Raw genomic sequence first — 22,266 nt, forward strand, 5'->3', positions numbered from 1 at the left:
GAGATATTGTAGGCAAATAAAATAGACACTTGAACACATGAATTGCAGGAAATAGATTTTCGTTGTTTATATTCATATCACTGATTACATTGCACAAAATATACTACACCATAAATAATATCTAGATGGTGATAGATGTCAACATTTCAATTACAATATAGTTTGTGACTTTGAACAAAGTCAACCTGTAAACTAAGTACAAAATTCCAAAATATCAAATGTAGGCAATGACATGCTAGAGGGCAGGAGGCCCTGATGATGAAGCTCTTGGGTAAGAGCCTGTCCTAATTTGTTCAACCCATTCATTCAGGACCAAAGTTGGCTTGCCTCATGAGATCAAAATCTTCAGTCTCAAGCGGACGATCATCATCAACATCATCATCATCATCATCATCATCAGCATCATCAGCAACAATCAACTCACACTCTGGATATATCTCATCGAGGAGGAAACATTTTTTCCATGCACTTGAAGAAGCCTTGTTTGATCTCAGCATCAATTTCCATGAAGCCAGTCTTATAGAATAACAAAGGATTGAGCAAGTATCCCACAACATGGAGATGAGTGTGCATCTGTCCATCCCATCTCCTATCAATTGTGTCCCACAACGGCATATACCTATCCCTGTTATTTTCTAGCTGACTTCTTATCACCTCCTTGGCCCTATCCATGGCCTCATACACATCCCATGGGGGATTTTTCTCCATTCACTAGTCTCAAGACTTTTACTAAAGGCTTTGAAAATTCTACAATCTGTTCAATTGATTCCCAAAAGGTGGTAGAATACATATACTCTGCCATTGCTATACCATTTGCTTGAGTTGTGAAGCCAGACTCCATCCACTCAGTGGAAACAAACATTCGCCTCAAATTAACTTTTTGTTCACATAATGTTTGTAATGCAAGGAAATATGTTGCAAATCTTGTCACCCTTGGTCAAACTAGCTCCTTGCCTCCTGTGAAAGAGCACATTATTGCCAAAACCCTCGTGTGATTATAAACAAATTTGATAACCTTGTGAGCCTTCTGAAATGCCGCCTTAACCCATTCAATTTTTCCAATGTCCTCTAGGGTTAGATCAAGGCAATGTGCTACACATGGTGTAAAAAAACATGGAAGGGTATTTATCTGTCAGAAGTCTCCCTACAACAACACAAGCAACAACATTGTCTGTGATAAATTGAACCACATTTTTTGGCCCTACATCTGTAACTACCACGTCATACATCTCAAACAATGCATTTGTGGATTTCATCATATTAGATGCATCCACAGATTAAAAAAAAACAGTGCCAATCTCACAAGAGACAAGGAAGTTAATGAGAGTTCGGTTCCTTATATCTGTCCAACCATTTGACATGATACTTCAACCAGTTCTAGCCCATTGTAATCAATGTTGTTTAACAACATCTTGAACGTCCTCTACTGCATCTTTCAGCATAACAACCCTCAATGACTCATACGATGGGGCTTGAAACCCAGGTCCTACAACTGCAATAGCATCCACCATGGGTTGCCAATATGGATCTCTGGAAGCATGGAATGCCGTGTGAGAGGAGTACCAAAAATTACCAATTGCCTTCGTTTCTTGTTCAGTGATAGTTTTCCTCCATCCTGTACTCTCCAAAATGGTTTGTGATCCTGGTGTAGTACGAGTTTGGAAGAAAGTATTAATGTTTCCTCCACCTGTGTTTGGTCCATGTGCTATAGAATTAGGTGTTGACCCACATTCCCTGAAGCTCCCATCTTCGCCATCCTCCTCACCCAAATGGTTCGTCTTGGGATCTGCAAAACTAGAACCTAGTTCAACCCCAATTCTTGCCTTTTTGGCCTTACTCTCAGCAATCCCGTCAAGAGATTGCTTTGCCTGATACGAGACATATGCAGGACATGCTTTGCATATCATGGTGTTATTTCCTCGTTCTTTGGACAAATGCCATTTGAAACGATAAATTCTACCACTAATCTCTTCTAGACACCAATTGCACTTGCCCTTCGTGCTACCAGGAACTACCGTGCAATGTGTCCATGCAAAGTCTTTTTGACGTGGCATTCTGATCAAGAATCAGATCTGTAAAAGCATTACACTCAAGTCTTTAACTTTTGAGGGATCTAGGGTTGGGCTTGTGTATAATAATTGCATTTGAATTACATTGACATGGGAAATTGGAAACCTAAATGTAATTGAATTTCAAGTTTACACCAATGGTATACTTCAATCATTGCTCAATACATAATCTAGTAGATGACCACAAACAACAGTGACATTAATTCATAAATTTAGTACATCAAGACAAAGAACTAATAGTAGAAGTCACACACAGTTATATGGGCACCTATATCAGACCTTTGACACTTAAAGAATCAATGATATGTAAGGTAGATGTAAGAGCAATGTCTGTGACAATGTTAAGAGCAGTGTTAAGAAGAGTAAAATGACTATTGGAGGAGGACAACATTACCGTGACATTTGTTATAAGGGCATATTAAAGAATTGGATTGGGTCAAGTATCAAGCTACAAGTCTAACATTCACCTTCAATAATATATAATATAATGAGCAAAAAGACAGTCCATGATGGTTATTAGTTAACAATTGGAAGATGCCATGCAAAGTTATATCAAAATCAAGATCTAATAGAATATTAGTTGGGCAAAGCTAAGACTTCATATTGTCACAAGTCATAATAAAGACACAATTTCATAAGCATGTTAAGTAGATTGGTTTCCAAGTGCCCTATGACAAGTAATTCCCCATCCTTTGTTAGGATTGGTGATTAGGAAATAAGTAAGGATTGGGGCTTAAGTATAGTAACTGCCAAATGTATTATGAATCCTAATTGTTCCTTAATTTTTATAATCTGATTTAAGACATAATAATGCATAGTCATTGGGAATTGGCCTTAACTTATGAATTATTTTCTATCACAAAAAACCAAAACAAGGAAATTCTTAAGTGATATGGTTGAGCAGGTAGGGTTTCAGTGGTAGGTTACCCAATTTTATAAAAAATATATAACTCTATTTTCTATACAATTTAAACTGTATAAATTAATAGAGAAAATAGAGTTTAATATGATTTTTATTATATAGAAAATAGAGTAAAAATATATATACAAAAAACATATACAGAAAATATTTTTAAATATATTCTGTATAAACTCCCTATATATACTTTATTTTCTGTATAAATTTTTACAGTGGCTATATTTTCTAGACAAATTTATACAGAAAATACAGTACATTAATTTATACTAACACAGAAAATATATACTCTATTTTCTGTAGAAATCAATACTATACTTTCTGTATACAGCCATTAATATAGAAAATTAATACAAAAAATTTATAAAGAAAAATTAATACTCTATAAAATACAGAAATATACAGCAAAAAATTCTATTTTTTGTATAAATTTTCTGTATTAATTTTCTATAAAATACAGAAAATTAATATAGAAAAATTAATACTCTATTAATACAGAAAATGGAGTATTTTCTGTATAAATTTATACTGCAAATTGCAAATCACAAAAAAAATTCAATGTCATTCAATCAAATGTAGAGAATTTTCGGCAAAAAACCTGGCAGTTGGCAATGGCGCAAGACCTCACAGTGGCTCTTCTTCCTGTCAGTTGGCAATGGCGCGAACTCACAATGGCTCTTCTTCCTGTCGAGCTCCCGTTGTCCAAATTCTGCAGTGGCTACCTGTTGACGTGTATTTTGTACACTATCAAACATAGAATAAAATACCCAAGGGTACCTTATCCTCTCTTGAGTAAAGCCTCTGAATGCTGAAGATATCGCAAAAAGGATCAATCAGGGTGACTTCAAGGTTCTTCGTTGTAGGATCTCTACGTGTGGATAAGCACCAATGGTCGTTGTAAATGCTGTTTCTTCAAGGGGTCTTACGCACTTTCTGAGAAAGCTGGTCCGTGTTGATCTCACTCGACTGCAGGAACAGGATATTCCTAACACTAACAAATTCTCAAATAAGATCAAAAGATAGGGGTTTCGAGAAATGAATTCTAATATAATCCTAAGAATGACTCAATGTAGGCTAGACTTGGTAAGATTCTACCAATTTCAGTATTGCCAAAGAATTACAACTCTATTGGAATTGATGCGATCTTCTAAGGTGATTAGTGATTTTCAAATCATCAAGGACTATAGATACTATCATAAAGATACATATCAATATTTCAATAATGATTGAATGTTCAAACAATTTCAATATCTCCAGTTGACCACACAAGGCGTCCTTACAATCAGTAAGAAGCTAGTGGTTTGGATATGAATCTCACCAAAGATCAAGCACAACACTTAGTCCTTCAAACTTAAATACTACTTCGACTGAGAATGATTGAAGAAGATAAACAACCATGAAGATAGCCACAAGTATTGCAATAAAACACCATAACTTCAATATTTTATTGATCTCAAAGCCAAATGGACAACAATTGCTCAAAATTCTTTCTTCACCACTCAATCTTGCTACACAATAACTTTCTCTCTAAGCTTTTCTAATCTCTCTCTCTAATATCTAATATCTAATATCTTCTTCTAATCACAAAATGAAAATGAGTGAGGGTATATATAGCATCCTCAATTACAATGAACAACCCAGATCGAAAGAAGATCAATGGCTGAGATTTTGACACCTAAACCCTAATTAGGGTTTGTTACAAAAAGTTCCCCTTTTAGATGAACATTATTAAATGCATAGCCAAATATTTAATTGGCACAAAAGTCGAGGAAACATAGACCAATGATAATTAAGATGCCACATCATCCTATACCAACCTTTCTTCTAGAACCTTGTTCCCTTTCCCATGCTCTTTCTTAGCATATCCAATGAATCTGGACACAATTCCTTCAATCTCAGCAATAGGAATCTCCGGAAGATTCTTCATTCGTTCTTCCAAGTGAATGACCTGATCAAAAGCAGTGAGAAAAGCCGTTTCCCATCCAGGTTCGAGTTCTTTGATCTTCTCAATCAGGAGCATGGTAGTGAACATCAGGTCTCGTTGCTCGTCTGTGATGACATTCTCCTCTTTGCAAAAGATGACCTTGACTCTATCCTCCAACTCCTGGATGTCCACATCTGTCTCAATCTCGATCCGTCGGCCGAGGATGGTACACAATACTTCAAACACTTTATCCTGAATTGGATGGATGACACCTTCAACTTGATTGCATTTGGTGCTGATGTCTTCAAAAAGGACCTCTTTCATCTGGAGTAGAGCTGACCATTGTAGGAGGTTATGAGTTCCTCCATCCATTATCTTTTCTTGTGCCAGGATCCGTCTTGGTGTTTGTCTTATTACTTGCAAGACAGGAATGATAACATCTCTAGTGTGAGCAAAAGCGGCTACAGTTATCATTAGATTATGAATATTCTCAAGGACTTGGATAGCTCGATGAATTGTTTTCATCATTCTTGTTGCAAATTCAACAGCTACCATGTGGGATTTATCAATCCAAGAGCTCATAAGCTGAACCAAGCTTTTGACCCTTTCTGCTTCGCCAACCGATTCAAGAGGAAGTGCTTGTAAAGGAGATACTGTTGGATCCTGACGTCTCAAGGGCTGATTGAGATGACTAAAGTAGCCTCTCCAAGCACCTCTCTCTCTCTCAAGCTTCCTATTCTTTTCCACTTCTTCCTTGAGTTTGGCCTTAAGTGCTTCAAACGAATCGGTTGCCTCTTCCATTGCCTGTTCAGTAGTGAGTGGACCAAGCTCAAATGTTTCTAAGTCATACTCATCTGCAAGGATCTCACCTTCATACTCGTCCACTACTGGTGTAGCTATTTGCAATTTCCTGGATCCTGTCTCATCCCTTATCGCCTTGGACATCTTTGTGGCTTTCTTCTTTTCCGTTATCTCTTGAGAATTTCCTAGAAGGCTTTCCAAATCAAGTACATCTTCTTCCTCTTCAATCACAATCACCCTTGTCAGTCTCTCTTTCAACCAATCCGGGATGGCGGATCTTGTTTCTCTAACTTGTATATCTTGAGGCAGTGGTTCATCTTCTCAGAGGGGAGATGTCACTTCATCATCATTTCCCTGATCTTCCTGTAGCTCATCAATTCGGGGAGATTGACTTGATGAATGCTGAGGTGTCTGTCCTTTGTCTGGCTTATCATTTTGCACCATGGATTCCATAGATTCATCAACCTCAGGTACCATCTTCTCTTGACCTGCAGCTTGACTTGCCTTCTTTTCACGTCGAGAAGATGTGCCTGATGGGCGATCTCGATTGGCCTCTTGCTTCTTCTTGGAAGATTCTCTTTTCTCAGGTTTGTCTTTCCTCTTTGCGCCTCTAGGATGAGAAGTGTCTTCACTTACGCTTGCTTCTCCTTCTTCTGGTCTTGCCTCCAAAGTAAAAGTCATTGGTACGTTCTGCTCTCTCAACTTCTGATGTTGCACATCCACCCATCTGCGAGTACATGATAAAATAGGAGCCATCAAAGCTCTCAAGTCTAAAATCTTAGGCTCGTTCCAATCTATCTTCACTCTTTTATCTTCTTTATCATAGGACGACTGGAGGTATCTGCCATTGTCCTGAGCCTGATCAGCTACTCTATAAACTTTGCATTTCCTAATGAAATCTAAAGGTAATCTGGAATGCATCTTTCTTTTAACTTCTAAATCACTTGAGAGATTCATCCAAAAGTCTTCCACCTGAAACTCATGTCCGTACTTCTTACCAACTGTCTCCTCCATATAGCCATAAGGATCAAAATTCTCCCGCGGGGCAAAGAATGTGAATGAATACAAGGCTAATTCCTTCTCTGCATCCTCCGAAGCTTGAGTATTAGGACATACCTCAACTGAATTCCCCAATATGATAGGCACAGGAACTCCATTTCCATGCTTGTGTCTGGATACCTTTGCATAAGCTGCCAATTGTCTGGTTACCTCAAGTAGTACCATCCTGTCTGTCGGATATCTCGGCAACATGTAGGGAGGTGAAGGACACCCATGAACTCTGATGTATGTAAACTTTTGAAACTGGATGAACCATGCACCATACTTCTTCACAAGTTCTTGTGCATCCAGAGATAGTCGATTATGAATTCCACCTTGCAATATCCTAGTGATGTTCATCGTGAAGGTATCATTGACTAACTTGTAGTCACTTCTGGGCGGATGATGTAGATGAACATAAGAGTCACAAACTCTCACTTCTCCGGGTCCTCTTTCGATCACTCCCCTGTGAGGTAGCCCTGCATACTCGAAACTCCTGATCAAGGCATATATAACATATGAACTCATATGGAATGATTTGGTAGGCCTTAGCCTTCTCAACTGCACATCTAGACTATTGCTAATAATTCTGGCCCAATGAAGCAGAAGAAGAACATCCACTTTTCGAAGTAGAAGGCTTGAGGAGCCCCTGTAACTCGATTGAGCAAAGTTATCAAATCTCTGTACTCTTCCTGGAAGTCGATCCTATGCGGTGTGTTGGGAATCTTGTTCAAGCGAGGCCGACTTTTGAGCAACCAATTCTTGTTGATGAGGTTCAGACAGGTGTTGGGATCATCTTCATATATTGACTTGGCTCCTTCTAAACTTTTGTAAATCATATCTTTATGCTCTGAAAGATGAAGAGCTTCACTTATAGCCTCCTCTGAAAGGTAAGCTAAGGTGTTTCCTTCCTTGGATACGATCGATCTCGATTGTGAGTCATAGTGGCGGGCACACTCGATCATTAGCTCATGACACTTGATTGCTGGAAGGAAACCTGCTGCCTTGATGATGCCACTTTCAATTATCTTCTTCGCAACAGGTGATGGCTTGCCAATGTAGGGGACCTCTTGAAACTTCTTCACATTGAAGTTTCCCAAGTTGGTGTCTCCGATATTACTCCATTTGGACACGATCCTGGTCTCCAATTCGTCGTTCTTCTGATCTTCTTTGATGAGAGCCGGGCAACTAGTAGATGCTCCTGCCTTTGGAGTCACCATCTTGACACCTACACAACATTTCACAATTAGTATTATATCTTGAAGTGTAGAAATCTACACTTAAAAGGAAGATTTAAGATTTTAATTAGGAAACTTAATGATAAATCTTGAGTTATCATTTCCTAATTAACCATGCAATACTTAGACTTTTCTAAAACAAATGTCCAAAAATCAAACCTTGAACAATGGTGTTAAGATGATTTCGCCATACCTCCTCTTGAGTATTAAACCTTAAGAAATGATGCAAGAAAAATGGATTTTGCTAGGCAAAGTGTAGATCAAAGTCTTCTCTTGGATGAATTGCGCCTCCTCTAGCTTGAAAAAGAGTAAACTCCACTTCCTTCTAGCCTTCAACACTTGAAAGAAATTCGCTCCAAACCAGCTCAATTTCGCACCTCCAATTAGCTCTCCAATTTCGCACTTAAAAGGATGATTGAATGAATTGAAATGTGAAACAAAACTCCTCCAATATATAGAATGCTCACCCCTTGCTTCCTCTAGGCCGACTTGGCAAAAAGGAGGTTAAAAAATAAATAAAATCCCAAAAGGGGGGGCCGACTTGGCAAATAAAAGCAAAATAATGCCTTGAGCGCCTTATTTTTTAATTTTAATTCAATAAAAAATTAATTTTAAATGCCTCTAAAGTAATATGTCGATTTTCTCAAGGCTTAAAATCAATTTATTAAATGCCAAAATGCTTTTAATTTAATGTTAATTTAATTTTAAATTTCCAAATGCCTATCTAATGCAAATTGGAGAATATCAACTTTAAAACAAGGCTTAATGAAGTTTTGCAAATAATTTCGCCCTGGACCCTCTCTGAGGGTCAGGAGCGATTTTCTAATTTTAGCCTTGAATACTTCGCATCTTGACTTCAAAATTTCCTGGAGGGTAAATTGATATCCAGTTAAGGCATTGCACTTCAAATTTTGACATTTTTCATGAGGAAAATAGGTGAAAATATGGATATCGCCCTGGACCCTCTCTGAGGGTCAGGAGCGATTTTTCAATTTTAAGTTATAATCCACCTTGGCTCGATTGTTGACCCTTCAATGTCACTTCTAAGATCCATTTCCTTGCACCATAGAGTTAATTCATCAACAATTTTGAAGGAAATAATGTCCTTAAAGGCAATTTCGCCCTGGACCCTCTCTGAGGGTCAGGAGTGATTTTCTATTTTTTGCTCAAAATTAGCATTTTTCAACGTTCAAAATTTTTTCAAGACATTTCAAATAGGCTTTCTCACTGGCTTCCAGACTTTGCTCTATCCAATTTGGGGGAAAAAGTGCAAGTTTGATGTTTTTCGCCCTGGACCCTCAGCAAGGGTCAGGAGCGATTTTTTAATTTTGACTACAAATCTTCACTTCCTCACCAAAACACTTTCTCACCAAGCTAGGTCACGTTTTAGGCCTCCAAAATAAGCAAGAAAAATCTCCTTCCAAAATTTTCGCTCTGGGCCCTCAGCAAGGGTCAGGAGCGATTTTTGCAAATTGGGCTCAATTCCCCATCATTTTTCATTAAAACTTTATTCACCACTAGGCAATGTCCTTCCTTAACCACTCCATCCAAATTTGCCTTCTTGTTGCAAGGTAAAATGAGAGTTTCCAACATTTTCGCTCTGGACCCTCAGCAAGGGTCAGGAGCGATTTTTCATTTTGTGACCAAAATCATCCAGTTTTAGAGGCAAATCAATATTCATCATGTTTTTTGAAGGCCTTTTCATCTTAGCCTATCTTTGCCTTAGCAAAATTTTGAAGAAAACATGCATTTTTTGTGATTTTCGCCCTGGACCCTCTCCAAGGGTCAGGAGCGACTTTTTGGTTTTAGGCATATTTCTTCATCCTTTGGACCTCAAATCGCCTCTAAGGTGTAAAACATCATGTCCTCTTCCTATCCAAGCAAGATTTTGTCTTAATTCTTCAAATAAAGGAGAGAATCCTGGAAATTCGCTCTGGACCCTCAGCAAGGGTCGAGCGATTTTTACAATTGTCCTCAAAATCTCCACTCTCAACAATCCCTTTTCCCTTCAAGGCAATTTAAACACCATTTCAAGCTCGTGCCTTGGCTTAGATTTGTCCAAACTTGGAGAGAAAGGCTCAATATTAGGTTTTTCGCCTTGGACCCTCAGCAAGGGTCAGGAGCGATTTTCCCATTTTAGCTTGATTGCCTCTTTTGTTGATCATCAAATTATATTCAATGGGCAAAACATACTTCCTTTCATCCATTCCAATCATAAAAATCACTTTGACCTTGCAAGAAAAATGTGCATTTGAAAATTTCGCTCTGGGCCTTCAGAGAGGGTCAGGAGTGATTTTTGCTATCTAGACCAAAATGCTTCACTTTTCATCTCAAAATTTCTTTGCTAAAGAAGATGTCATCTTGTTTCATGCTATGAATATGTTCCCACGTCCAAGAAAAGTCAAAAAATGTGCATATAAAGAATTTCGCTCTGGACCCTCAGCAAGGATCAGGAGCGATTTTACCTCTCCTGAGCGATACTCCTTCATCTCATCAAGTCTGGATACTTTAACATGCTCACTTCATCCTCCACCATGCCTTTGACATCTCAAATCGACCAAATAAGGCTAGCAATGACCCCTATAAGATTTTTCGCCCTGGACCCTCAGCAAGGGTCAGGAGCGATTTTCTTGTTTTCAACAAGGTCCTCCATCATTTCAAGTCAAAACTCCTTCAGGTGGGTGGAGAAAGTCATTCATTTCCTCTTCATACTCAAAACTTGGTCTCTTTCCACTGCAAAATGAAGGAAATCAAAATTTCGCCTTGGGCCTTCTCTGAGGGTCAGGAGCGATTTTCCCTTTAGTCTCCAAAATTCATCACCTTTCTTGTCTTCAAAACTTCAATCGCCCTAAGTGACGTCCAATCATCCTTCTGGGAGACCTTGCACAAAACAATTTAGAAAAGTCAGTGACAAATATGACTTAAACAATATTTTTGCCCTGGACCCTCAGCAAGGTTCAAGAGCGAAATTATCCTTTTAGGCCAAACTGCTCAAAATTTAAGTCTCAAACCACTTCACAAGGCAAAGTCAGGTCATTTTCAAGGCCAAGAACCAGTTAGCAAGTCCATCAAAAAACAAGAAATTGTACTTAGAATAAAGTTCGCCCTGGACCCTCAGCAAGGGTCAGGAGCGAAATCTCTGTTTCAGGCATCATCTTGCTTTCAAAAAATTGATCAAAACTTTCCTGCAAGAACACACAATTTCTCCTTCAAAAATGCTAGCACTTAGTCAAAATTGGATTTTACCCCAAAAACCTTTATTAGACCTAACCTAAGACCTACTTGACTCCTCTTGAAAGGCTTACCTTATTTCAACAATCTCAATTCTTCAGGAGGACACCTAATGATTCCCCAAAATTTGACTGAACTTAGCCTGAATGACACTAAAAAAGGAACCCCTAAGGTTTAGCCCTAGCCCAGGATCATCACTCACTCACTCAAAACCCTAAACGCAGAGAGAGGAACAAACAGAGAGAAAGCAAAAAACAAAGCAAAAAGAGGGGGTCCCCATTCTAATGGGGCGATGTGTGAAATGGTCACAACACTTCCGTCGGTTAATTTGCAAAGACACCTTCCCCCACGTATTTATAAAAATTTTAACCTTTTTTATCATTCCGCATCGCGTTTAGGGTTTTTGCGGGTTATTATTCCGCGCTGGCGATTTTTAATGATTAATTGCGTCTCATTTGTTCGATTGTTTGCTCGATTAGACCCAAAAAAATCGTTGACCGATCAAAACACAATTTTTTGGGGGAATTAATCGGCTAGAGCCCCGATCAACGATTAATCGGGTATTATCGCCTTTTTTTGCAGAGTGTTGCTTCTATGGTTTGAATGACAAGTGATTTGGTATATATAGCATTTAGTTTGGTCGCTTAGTTGCTTGTGCAAATGTAATGTCCCCATTTGGGATATACCTAAATCTTGCCCTAAAATCACTAGTTCAATTAAAATAAGAGGTATAGTTCATTAAAATACAAACTTACCAATTAACAATTGTCTTTCCAACATAAACTTTGGTTTAAACCCTGCAATAATCTTAGTCAACATTTGAAATGTAATACATAAAGCCAATTATTTTCATAAAGGTTAGGGTTCCAATCTCTCATAAATGCATCTTGACTTTCATCTTGTGTCAAAAAGTTAAACTATTCATCTCTGCTGTTGGTACGATGGATACCAAAGATGGCCTGGCTGGATGCATTAACTACCTGTTGTTAGAGTAAATGACATTTATATATTAAGCTTACTTAGGCTTAGTTGGCATAAGTTAGTTGTCATAAAGCTACTTTATGTGACTTATCATTTAATAATGTTCATAGGATCATGTTAGTTATCCTAGGTGGCATTCTAGAAGATATGAGGGCATGTCTCATTATTTAATATTTGCTTTAGACATTTATTATATTGCATCATACATTTAATTTTGTCTCGAAGGTAGTTGTATCTACCTCATCATCTCTTGCCTATATAAGCAAGTCCTATGTACATTTGTATTCGTATGCAACCATTATCAATCTATGCATTGTTACCCAAGTTATCTTGTCATTCTCTCTTGTGGAAGCTATTTTGTCTTTCAGGAATGTTGGGGGTGTTGTGGAGTCACCTATTACTCCAACACCTGTAACCTGCTTGGTTGCTTATAAGAGTTATTTTCATTGCCATTGTAAACAATTCGAACATATCATCAGCTTCTAGTTTTTAAAATAAATACATGGATTTGTGAAACATCAACATTTATAGAGAAATTAATTTATGGCTGATAATATTATATATTCTGAAGAATGGGGATTAGGAATTTAGGATCATAGATTTTTATCCTAGAACAAATCCTTGTGCATTATGTTTGGATAGCAAAATGCAAATTTGAGGTTACTAGAAAGGTCATCAAATGACATTTTCTACTGAAATGTACTGTAATCAATCATATGCATGATCGTTTTTAGTCTTGCATTTAATCATTCTCTGTATGTTTGTGATTGAAAGATAGGGCATATACTATCTTTAGCCCTCTGATTCTTTGTTCAGATTTTTTGAATTATCTGCGAGGACACTTGAACTTTTTTTCATTGCATTTCTTCTTGTGCGTTCATTTTTTTTTCCTTTTCTTACTTTATGTTGTTATATGAATATCAACGAAATATATTATCTTAGATTTTGATGCCTATTGTTTGACCTTTTAAAAAATACAACTAGCTAGACTTAATACCCTGTGATTTTTAAAAGTCAGAAAGCATGCATGTTCTTGTTGTACTACTTTTCTAAGGCATATCTTAGTATCAATTTAATATATTTAGCCATGTAGTGATATGCTAAATGGATATTATCATCTCATTTTATGCTGAATATTTCAGAGTTGATGTTCTACCTAGAGATTCATTTGGACTAGACAAGGTTTCCTTTGAAGTTTTTTAACTTCAATAACTCCGGGTCTTCAAAGATTGTGTTTTGATGAGATTCTTGTTAGTCTAAGGCTGGATATTTCATGCCGCTAAAGGTTTTCTGAAAATGTCAGGTGGGTGGATGAACATCTTGTACATGTATTGTCACCAAATATTTACCGGAGCGTTTCGGAGGCTCTTGAATCCTTTGACTATATTACTACAAATGGTAAGTTGGCAATTTTCGATGCAAGACTATTGTTTAGTTCTTAGAATATGGCCATCATTCTGGATCATAGATCTAGATTAAGATTGCCATTTAGAAAACAGTTGACATAAACAGTTATATGCAATTGTTGAATTCTCTGAACTTCAAAATGGAAATGAGTGGGAAAGGTGAAGTTTTTGTGATTAAATTGGGAATGTGAAATGGATTTGTAATCAATTGTAGTTACCTTTTTCTATGTGAACTTTGAATTTATATGTTGTAGTTTTGAAAACTAAACCAGAGGAAAGTTAAATGTCTTTTGATGTGGGGTGTCCGTCCTGGGATGAGTTAAAAATAAAAAATGCAAATGGTGAAAGCCTTGGCTTCAAACAAAACCGCTTTCTGTAGTATAGGCAAAACAGCAGGAAATTTTTAATAGTTATTTTGTTAGGTTTCCTCTGAATCAAGTTGTGAAGCTATGGGACGTATTTACAAAATAGTACAGCTATGGACTGACGCAGGCATACTGTGCAGGTAATTTCACAACTTTGGAGAGATTGACTGGCAAGTATGTAGGAGCAGCAGCCATGTATTTTGTCTCAAAAAAGCTTAAGAAAAAGCATAATATCACAGATGAGCGTGCATCCCTATATGAAGCTGCAGAAACTTGGGTGAAAGGCCTTAATAGTAGGACGTTTATGGGTGAGTCTACCAGCAAACGTTTTTATACTACAGTTGTTTTCCTAAACTTGTGGAATTATTTGAACAGTGATGAAAATGAAGTGTATTTTTTGTGACTTCTGTGGGTTGGTCTTTCTTTAATCCATCTGCAGGTGGTTCTAAACCGAATATGGCAGATCTGGCTGCCTTTGGAGTGTTAAAACCCATACGACATTTACAGGCTGGAAAAGATATGATAGCAAGCACAAACATTGGGCCTTGGTACTCTAGAATGGAACTGGCCGTTGGTGGGACCACGGCAATCAGGGATTGAAAATCTCATCCTGTTTGAGAAGCCTGAGTGAAATCTAGTGCTTCAGCTCTTTGTAGTCTATATGTGCTCAGCAATTCTTTGGGCGATTTCAAAATTTTGGACTAAATTTTTTTTCCCTAGCTTATTTTGCAATTTGCATCAGAATATAGGTAGTACTAATTTGAATTTTGAGGAGAGCTCATTCTTCAACTCATCTCTTTTTTAAGAGAACAATAAAGCACAACTGTACTTCTCGTGGGAAGTCTTTCTAGTCTTTTTCTAGGGTTGTGTTCCATGCAATTGTGTGGTATTATCTGGTGATGAAATTTTCAAACAGCAACAGACTAGTTCTGAATGATACGGGCATAGATGTTACTTAAAGAGCAAAGTTATATGCAGCGATTTCTGTTATAAATATTTCTCTAGTAGAATACATAAATATTGCTGAGAAGTGAGCTTGTCAATTACCACTTTCGCCACTGTTAATTGAGAAATTGAATGCTAAAGAATTGGTGCTTCCACGGTCTATAGTATTCAGAAAAAAGGATTTTGAAATTCAGTGTTGACACATTTCCATGGTCCTTAAAATTATACACGAGTTAATCCCCCCAAAAATCTCTTCTTTTATAAATTGAGTATTATTATATTTGAGCAAATGATAGTGATCATTATTAATTACTAATTAGTTAGTCACAGAAGGCAGATTTAAGAAACATACTCAGAATATAACAATCTATTAGGAAACTCCAGTGATTGTATAAAGAAGGATGATATCCATTAGATGAAAAGTGGCTCACCTAAAGATACCGCTACATGGAGATTTCTTTAATGGCTCAGGATGAAAGCCATAGCCTGAGCATTGAAATATACACATTTTAGCTCCACAACTTTGAATATACATAATGATCATTAAGAAATTCTCAATACTAATGGGGTACAATGAACTAAGCAACTTCAAGTCACAATTTTCCTCTCGCTTAAGATTGTCACCAATTTGCCCGCTCTGCGCAAGAAAACTGCTATTAAAATGGGTTAGATAAATTACTTGGATGGCATTATGTGGATAGACAATAGAAACCTAAGTCTGAAAGTGGGTTCTTACAAAGTTGGAGGCTGATTTTAAAGTCTTTAAAACTATATGAACACTAAAATTGAAATGTTCATTGTGAATGGAAAAACCTTAACGACACACACTAATAGGATTTGGGGAACGTGTTTCTGTTAAGTCTGAAGGCCATCGGACACTTCTATTTTTCCCTCCAAGTGCTGACTCTTCAGCTTATGCGTATATGATATGTTTATATATGTTGCTGCTGTGTGATTGTAAAGACTCTTCTCAATATAATAAAATGTTCCTCTGCTCAGTGTGGATGTAGCCATATTTTGGTGAACCATGATAAATACTGGTGTCAATTTGTTTTGTGTATTTTGTTCTGGTTTTCTGTTTTTGCTTTTGTTCTTCCATACTTTACAATTGGTATCAGAGCAGGTTAAAGCTGCTGATTGGAATTTGGTAATTGAATTCCTGAGAAATGGAAGAAGCTAAAATCGAGAAGCTCTCTGGTCAGAACTTTGGCTTGTGGATAGTGCAGATGGAGTCCTTGCTGATAAAGCAAGACCTCTCACTCGCTCTTGAAGGGAAAGCGAAGAAGCCATCCACAAAGGCTGATGAAGACTGGGAAAAATTAGATAAGAAGGCTAGAGCAACGATTTTTCTTTCGCTGTCCAATAATGTCCTTTTTAATGTCAGCTGAATCTACAACGAAAGAAGTTTGGGACAGATTTACATCTATGTATACTATTGCTTCAGCTGCAAATAAAGTATTCATCATGAAGAACTTATATAAACTCAAGATGAAAGGAGGAGGTATAATGGAGAATCATATCAATGAATTCAACACTTTGATCAGCCAAGCGAATTCTATGGGAATGACACAAGACGATGAGAACAAAGCAGTTCTTTTGTTATGCTCTTTACCAAGCAGCTGGGATGGAGTTGTAACAGCTGTATGCACTTCGGTATCCGACAAGAACAAGCTGGTCTTTGATGATGTCGCGGCTACTCTTCTCAACGAAGATATGGGAAGAAAGAACGATGAGGGGTCATCTGGTGAAGCTCTTATGGTGGCGAATACCGAGAATAGAGGAAGGAGTCATAACAGAGGCATAAATTATCATCATAGATGATCAAAATCTGCTAAGAGGTCAAAATCAAGAGGCAGATTTGGCGAGTGTTGGTTTTGTGGCAAGGCTGGCCACACTAAAAGGAATTGTCATTTTTACAGAAAGGCTCAAGAGAAGGTAAGAGACAGCGAGGCTAATGCTGTTTTTGACAAGGATGATAGTGTTCTAATTTTATCCACAAGTGATACTACTTAAAGTTCTTGGGTTTTAGACTTCAGAGCCTCTTTTCATGCTACCTCTTGTATGGAGGCCTTTGTGAATTACCAAAAGGGATAGTTTGGAAAAATTTATTTAGGGGATAATAAATCATGTGACATCGTTGGTAGGGGTGATGTTTTGTTGCAGTTAAAGAATGGAGGTAAGGGTTGTCACAAGATGTGCGACATGTCCCAAAACTTGAGAGAAATCTGACTTCCGTAAGCCAATTATTTACTCAAGGCTGCAATATGATTTTCTCTTTAGATACATGGAAAGTAACCAAAGGATCTTTGTTGATTACCAAAGGGAACAAGGTGGGTAGCCTTTATGTTTTTGATAATGACTCTCAGGTGGGAGCTGCTATGGCAATGGCGGACAGCGAAACCGAACTTTGGCATCGAAGGCTCGGACATATGAGCAAGAAAGGACTTGAGGTGATGGCAAAAAGAGATCAATTACCGGGCTTGAAATTTGTAGACTTGGATTTTTGTCACCATTGTCTTTATGGCAAGCAAAAGAGGGTCAGCTTCTTGAAGATAGGTCGTGAGAAGAGCACTTCACCTTTGGAGCTTGTTTATTCGGATGTTTTTGGACCAACGGAGGTAACCTCTCTTGGTGGTGCAAATTATTTTGTAACATTTCTTGATGATTGCACTAGGAAGGTTTGGATTTTCATGATTAGTAGAAAATCAGAAGTATTTAGTAAATTCAAAATGTTCAAAGCGTTAGTTGAAAATCAAAGTGGATACCACATTAAGTGTTTACAATTCGACAATGGTGGTGAATATTGTTCATTAGAGTTTGATTCTTTTTGTGTGGATAATGGAATTCGAAGAATTAAAATTGTTCCGTTTACCCCTCAAGAGAATGGAGTGTTGCCGAGAATAATCATTATGTTATGTTGTCATATTATGTTTATGTTGTTGTCGGTAATAATGAGTTACGACAGTTAGTTAGTTAGTCGTCCCGAAGGGCAGTTGGACGTGACGGTTGGTCGCACCCCTTCGGGTAGTATATATTGCATACCGTTCCTTCTTAGTATCATCATGATAGTGGTATTTGGGTGTACTGTTATGAGCACTTGATGTACATGGACTGTTGAATTAATACAGACTAGTTATTTAATATATTTCCATTATGTTTTGTGCATTTACTTTTTGCATTTAATCGTTTACTGTATGTGGCAAACATTTGGTGCCGTTGCCTAGACATACTCGGGAAAGGAAGGAGCGGATGACGTACGGACACGATGGGCCTACCCGTCGGTGAGATTAACCCAGAGGCCAACGACGCGTAAACAGAACAATCGTCGCGGGACGCAGAGCGTGATGGCAATAGGCGAGGGGGAAATTGAACCCTGTAATAATCCCAACACACTGTTGATTTTAATTGTGGCCGAAAGGCAAAATAATAAAAAAAAAGTTTTTTTTTTTGTGTACATGGTGTGTGCTTGCTATGTACGGAAGTGATTTATGCCAAATACACTAAATAAGAACAAAAATAAAAAGATACAAAGTGATGAATGGGAAGTGGCACAGAGAGCGTTGAATCTTAGACAACAAATAGAACGAAGTCATAGGCTAAGGCAGCTTGCCGAGGGACGACCGACTGAGGGGTTGTTCAAAGGGAACCCAGGAGGTGTCATGGAGGTTGCGGAGGCAGAGATAGACAGAGAGAATTACACTCTCGACATTGTCGTAGGGTTGCCCAAAGGGAACCTAGGAGTCACGGAGGGTGCCGAAGGAGAACTCTACAGTTCGCCAGAATACCACCATAGGGTAAGAAGTCGCGAAGGGTTGGTAGAACAAACAAGGCGAAGTCTAAACCTGATCGACGCTACTAGAGATCTAGTAAAGAACTTGTCCATTTCAGAGGACAACCTAAGGGAGATGACCGAAGGTGACGGTACGGCTGACGGTGCCGAGGGAGCACAATGGTACCGTATGGGAGGCAATTTGTTCGGTTCGGGGTCAACAACCTTCTCCAGAGGACCCACGAGTGGAGGGTCAGGTGCAGGAGGCAGAGGATCACTAGGTACAAGCACACAAGGCACCAGAAGAGCGAGACCCAGCGGTGGGATGGCAAGTAAGCAGAAGCTGTCAAAGTTCAACGACGACGGGAAGGAAGATCCCGTCCGCCATTGCCGCACTTGCAAAACCATATGGTCAGCGAATGGTGTTACTGACCAGGACGAATGGGTAACACAATTTCCAGCAACCTTAATGATGGGATGGATTTTGGGATAGACTAGCCTAGTCTATGCTCTTGGATCCTTTCCTTGGATCACCAGGTGTTCTAACCACCCCTAGGGTCTCTAGGACTTCCCTTGCTTGTGGAATCCTCTGACCTTGCCCAATCCACCCACCAACAACTTGAAAAACTACTCCTAAGGTCCCACCTACTCATGAGATTCAAAGAACCCTTACTTAGTCTAATAAGGGTTTGGCTTGTTCCACACCTTCCTAGGTCCTAGCAAGGATAGGACAGGTCTAAGACATGATTTTCCACCCACTCATGTGCCCCCAAGAGGGTTCAAGCTTCTAACCGCTTACCGATTTCACTATTTTGTCTTTTACCTACAAAATAAGGCTACAAGGATTGTGACCAATTAGGCCTCCTACCCGGACTTTTAGGGCTTCCTCTTGCAAACGATGCATATGCTTGTGAAACTTCCCAAAAGACCTGTTATTCATTTGGCAAGGGCTCAAGGATTTTTCTGGTTTTGGGCCTCCAAGTGTTCGTACACTGCCCTAGGTGGATTTTAAGGTTTTTAAGGGTTTTAAAGAGGGTTTTTAGGCCTGCCAGGGTCACAGTGTAGGTTTGATGTTCCTGCCACCTTCTCTGGATTGGTGGAAGCTCCTCCTTCTCACCAATGGTGCTCCACTCACCCCTCTACAACTCCTCCAAAGGGTGCCTCCTCCTCTGACCTTCCTTGCTCTCCTAGACCTCTGCACTTTAACCCTTCCTAGCCGGGCACTGTCTAGTCTCGCCTAGGATTGGGTCTTTAGTTGGCTTCCCTGCATCTTCAAGGGCCCTGCTTGCTTTGAAGTAATGTACAGGGTCTGTACTCCTATTCCCCATGGTTTCATGGTGATTCCACAATGGGGAATGGAGTTATGAACCCATTGACACAAACCAGTCCAAAACTGGACAGTGAGAAGCAAGTTTCAAAATATTTACAAACACACACAACCTGCAAAACAAAACCTAATCTAAATGCTCACAATGGAAGTAAATACACCATACAAGACACTCAACACCGTTTTGCTCGAAAATCAATCCATTAATAATCTTTTCTTACTCCATTTGTGTCGATTGGCAACAAAATTGCAGTCACAGTCAAGTCACTTTGCTTGGGCCGTACAACAACTGACATCCAACCCATTATCTTAGGGTTTGCAACTACTTATACTACCCTTTCCTCGGGCTGTGTGCCCATATTAAGGTTGTCCACGCTTAAACTAAAGATTTTGACCACTAGGTGGAAAAGTTGCTTGACAACTTTGAAAAGTTGTCATGCAACTTTTGCAACTTTTGAGCAACTTTCTCAATGTTGCTTTTCTTGACTCCTAGGCCCACATTGGGCTAACCTAAGGACACCACCATGCTAAGGAGGACCCCTCAACACCTCAAAGGCACACGTACCCTCTATTTTCAGGAAAAACTCAACTTTGACTTGTGACCCTAGGATCTCAACTAGGACCTAAACTAGACCCAATGAGCACATGGCCCTTATTGTATATACAATGGCTTCTTAAAGAAGCAAGAACACAATCAAAATCAAATGGTGGGAGCCCTTTGAAGGGTGCTCCTGCACCATACTCCCCCTCTGCAACAAACTAAGGAATTAGGGGAGTGAGAAGAGTCGAATCAATGCCAAGCTTCTTGAACTTGCTCTCCTCAACTCAAGTAGCTTCAGACACAGGTTGACCTGCACATTTCACCAAGTGCTCCATGTAGACCTGGTTACTAGTAGACTTCTTCACCCTTGACTCCAAGATCTCCTCTGCTATGGGCTGTTTCACTTGAGGTAAGGCATTCACATCCAAGTCTTGTAGTACCTTGGCTTGATTCTCAGTCTGCCCTGCTATCTCACCCTTGTACATGATCAGATCAACAACATTGAAGATTGGTGAAATGGCGAAGTCTGAAGGAAGATCAACCTTGTAGGCGGTATCAGCAACTCTCTGGCGAACAACAATTCAACATTGGGAGGCTATCAAGATAACCGGTGGGGAGGAGGAAACAACAATAACAATACAAGGAACCGGATCCAATACGACTCCAAAGGCTGACCGATGGTACAATGCAGAGCGTGCAGCTAGTGGGGGCACTTCGCCCGAGACTGCTCGAAGGGAGAGGCCACACAATATTTGTGCAAATGGTGCGGATCGAGAGACCACGAAGATGCCACCTGCCCGAAGTCCGGCATCAACTTGCTCAATATCAAGGAAACCACAGAAGAGGAAGTGTTGGCCGTAACCCGTGCCCAAGCCAGACAAGCAATGTGCTCAGACCTGGAGACGGAGAAGCGAAGGGTATGGGAAGCATGGGAAGAAATTGAGAAAGAGATACAAGAGGGGGCGAAGGCGAAGGGTACGACGGGTACTTCCAGCCGACCGGAGGTGGAGGAGGCTATACTACAAATTTTAAAACTGGAGGTGCCTGTGAAGGTATACGACCTCCTCCAGACGATGCCTCAGTTATGAATGACATTGCTGAATAATCTCTCCCAACCACGCACCAATACCAACCACCGCACAAATGTTCCTGGGGGGTCTGCAATAGACCCGATGCTGTTGGCAGTTAACACTGGAAGGAACCCGACCATCGTGGAGATGGGTATCCTTGGCACCAATCTAAACCGATACCATCGTCGATGGTGGATCTGGAGTGAATAATGTTCTAGAAGAAACCTGGCAAAAGTTGGGGAAGCCGACGTTGTGGCCATCTACATTCAATCTACTTGGAGTAGATCAGCATGGAATCAAACCCATCGGGACACTGATGGGCCAGCAAGTTACCATCGGGACGCAACCCTTCATACTGGACTTCGTGGTAATCCCACTAAAGAAAAAAGGGTATGATGCGATCTTATGGAGAGGGTGGTTGGTGGCAGCCAAGGCCACCCACAACTGGAAGAACACTCTGTCTATGGAGAATGGAGGAAGGAAGTTTATCATAGACCTTGGGACGTAGTTGGTTAGTGAGGAACTGGCATCATCTTCGGAATCGGAGGGTGAAGGAGAAGGCGACCTGAGAGACGAAGGACGGGGCTGTAGGGAGCCCATCAACGAAGGGATTCTCAAACTAGGAGAGTGCTCTGAGGATGAGAC

At 39.5% G+C, this 22,266-nt stretch overlaps 1 protein-coding gene across 1 annotated transcript in view; it reads left to right on the plus strand.

Annotated features, from left to right (window-relative positions):
* Positions 1 to 14,929, plus strand: part of LOC131052314 (uncharacterized) — a 33,100-nt gene extending 18,171 nt beyond the window's left edge. Inside the window, exons 4-6 of the mRNA XM_057986943.2 lie at positions 13,502 to 13,596; positions 14,110 to 14,277; positions 14,409 to 14,929. Coding sequence (XP_057842926.2) covers positions 13,502 to 13,596; positions 14,110 to 14,277; positions 14,409 to 14,569 — 424 coding nt within the window. The 3' untranslated portion in view covers positions 14,570 to 14,929. The remainder of the gene's footprint in view (positions 1 to 13,501; positions 13,597 to 14,109; positions 14,278 to 14,408) is intronic.
* The last annotated feature ends 7,337 nt before the right edge of the window (positions 14,930 to 22,266 follow it).

The sequence above is a fragment of the Cryptomeria japonica genome, chromosome 2, assembly GCF_030272615.1.
Source record: "Cryptomeria japonica chromosome 2, Sugi_1.0, whole genome shotgun sequence".
Classification (NCBI taxonomy): Eukaryota; Viridiplantae; Streptophyta; class Pinopsida; order Cupressales; family Cupressaceae; genus Cryptomeria; species Cryptomeria japonica.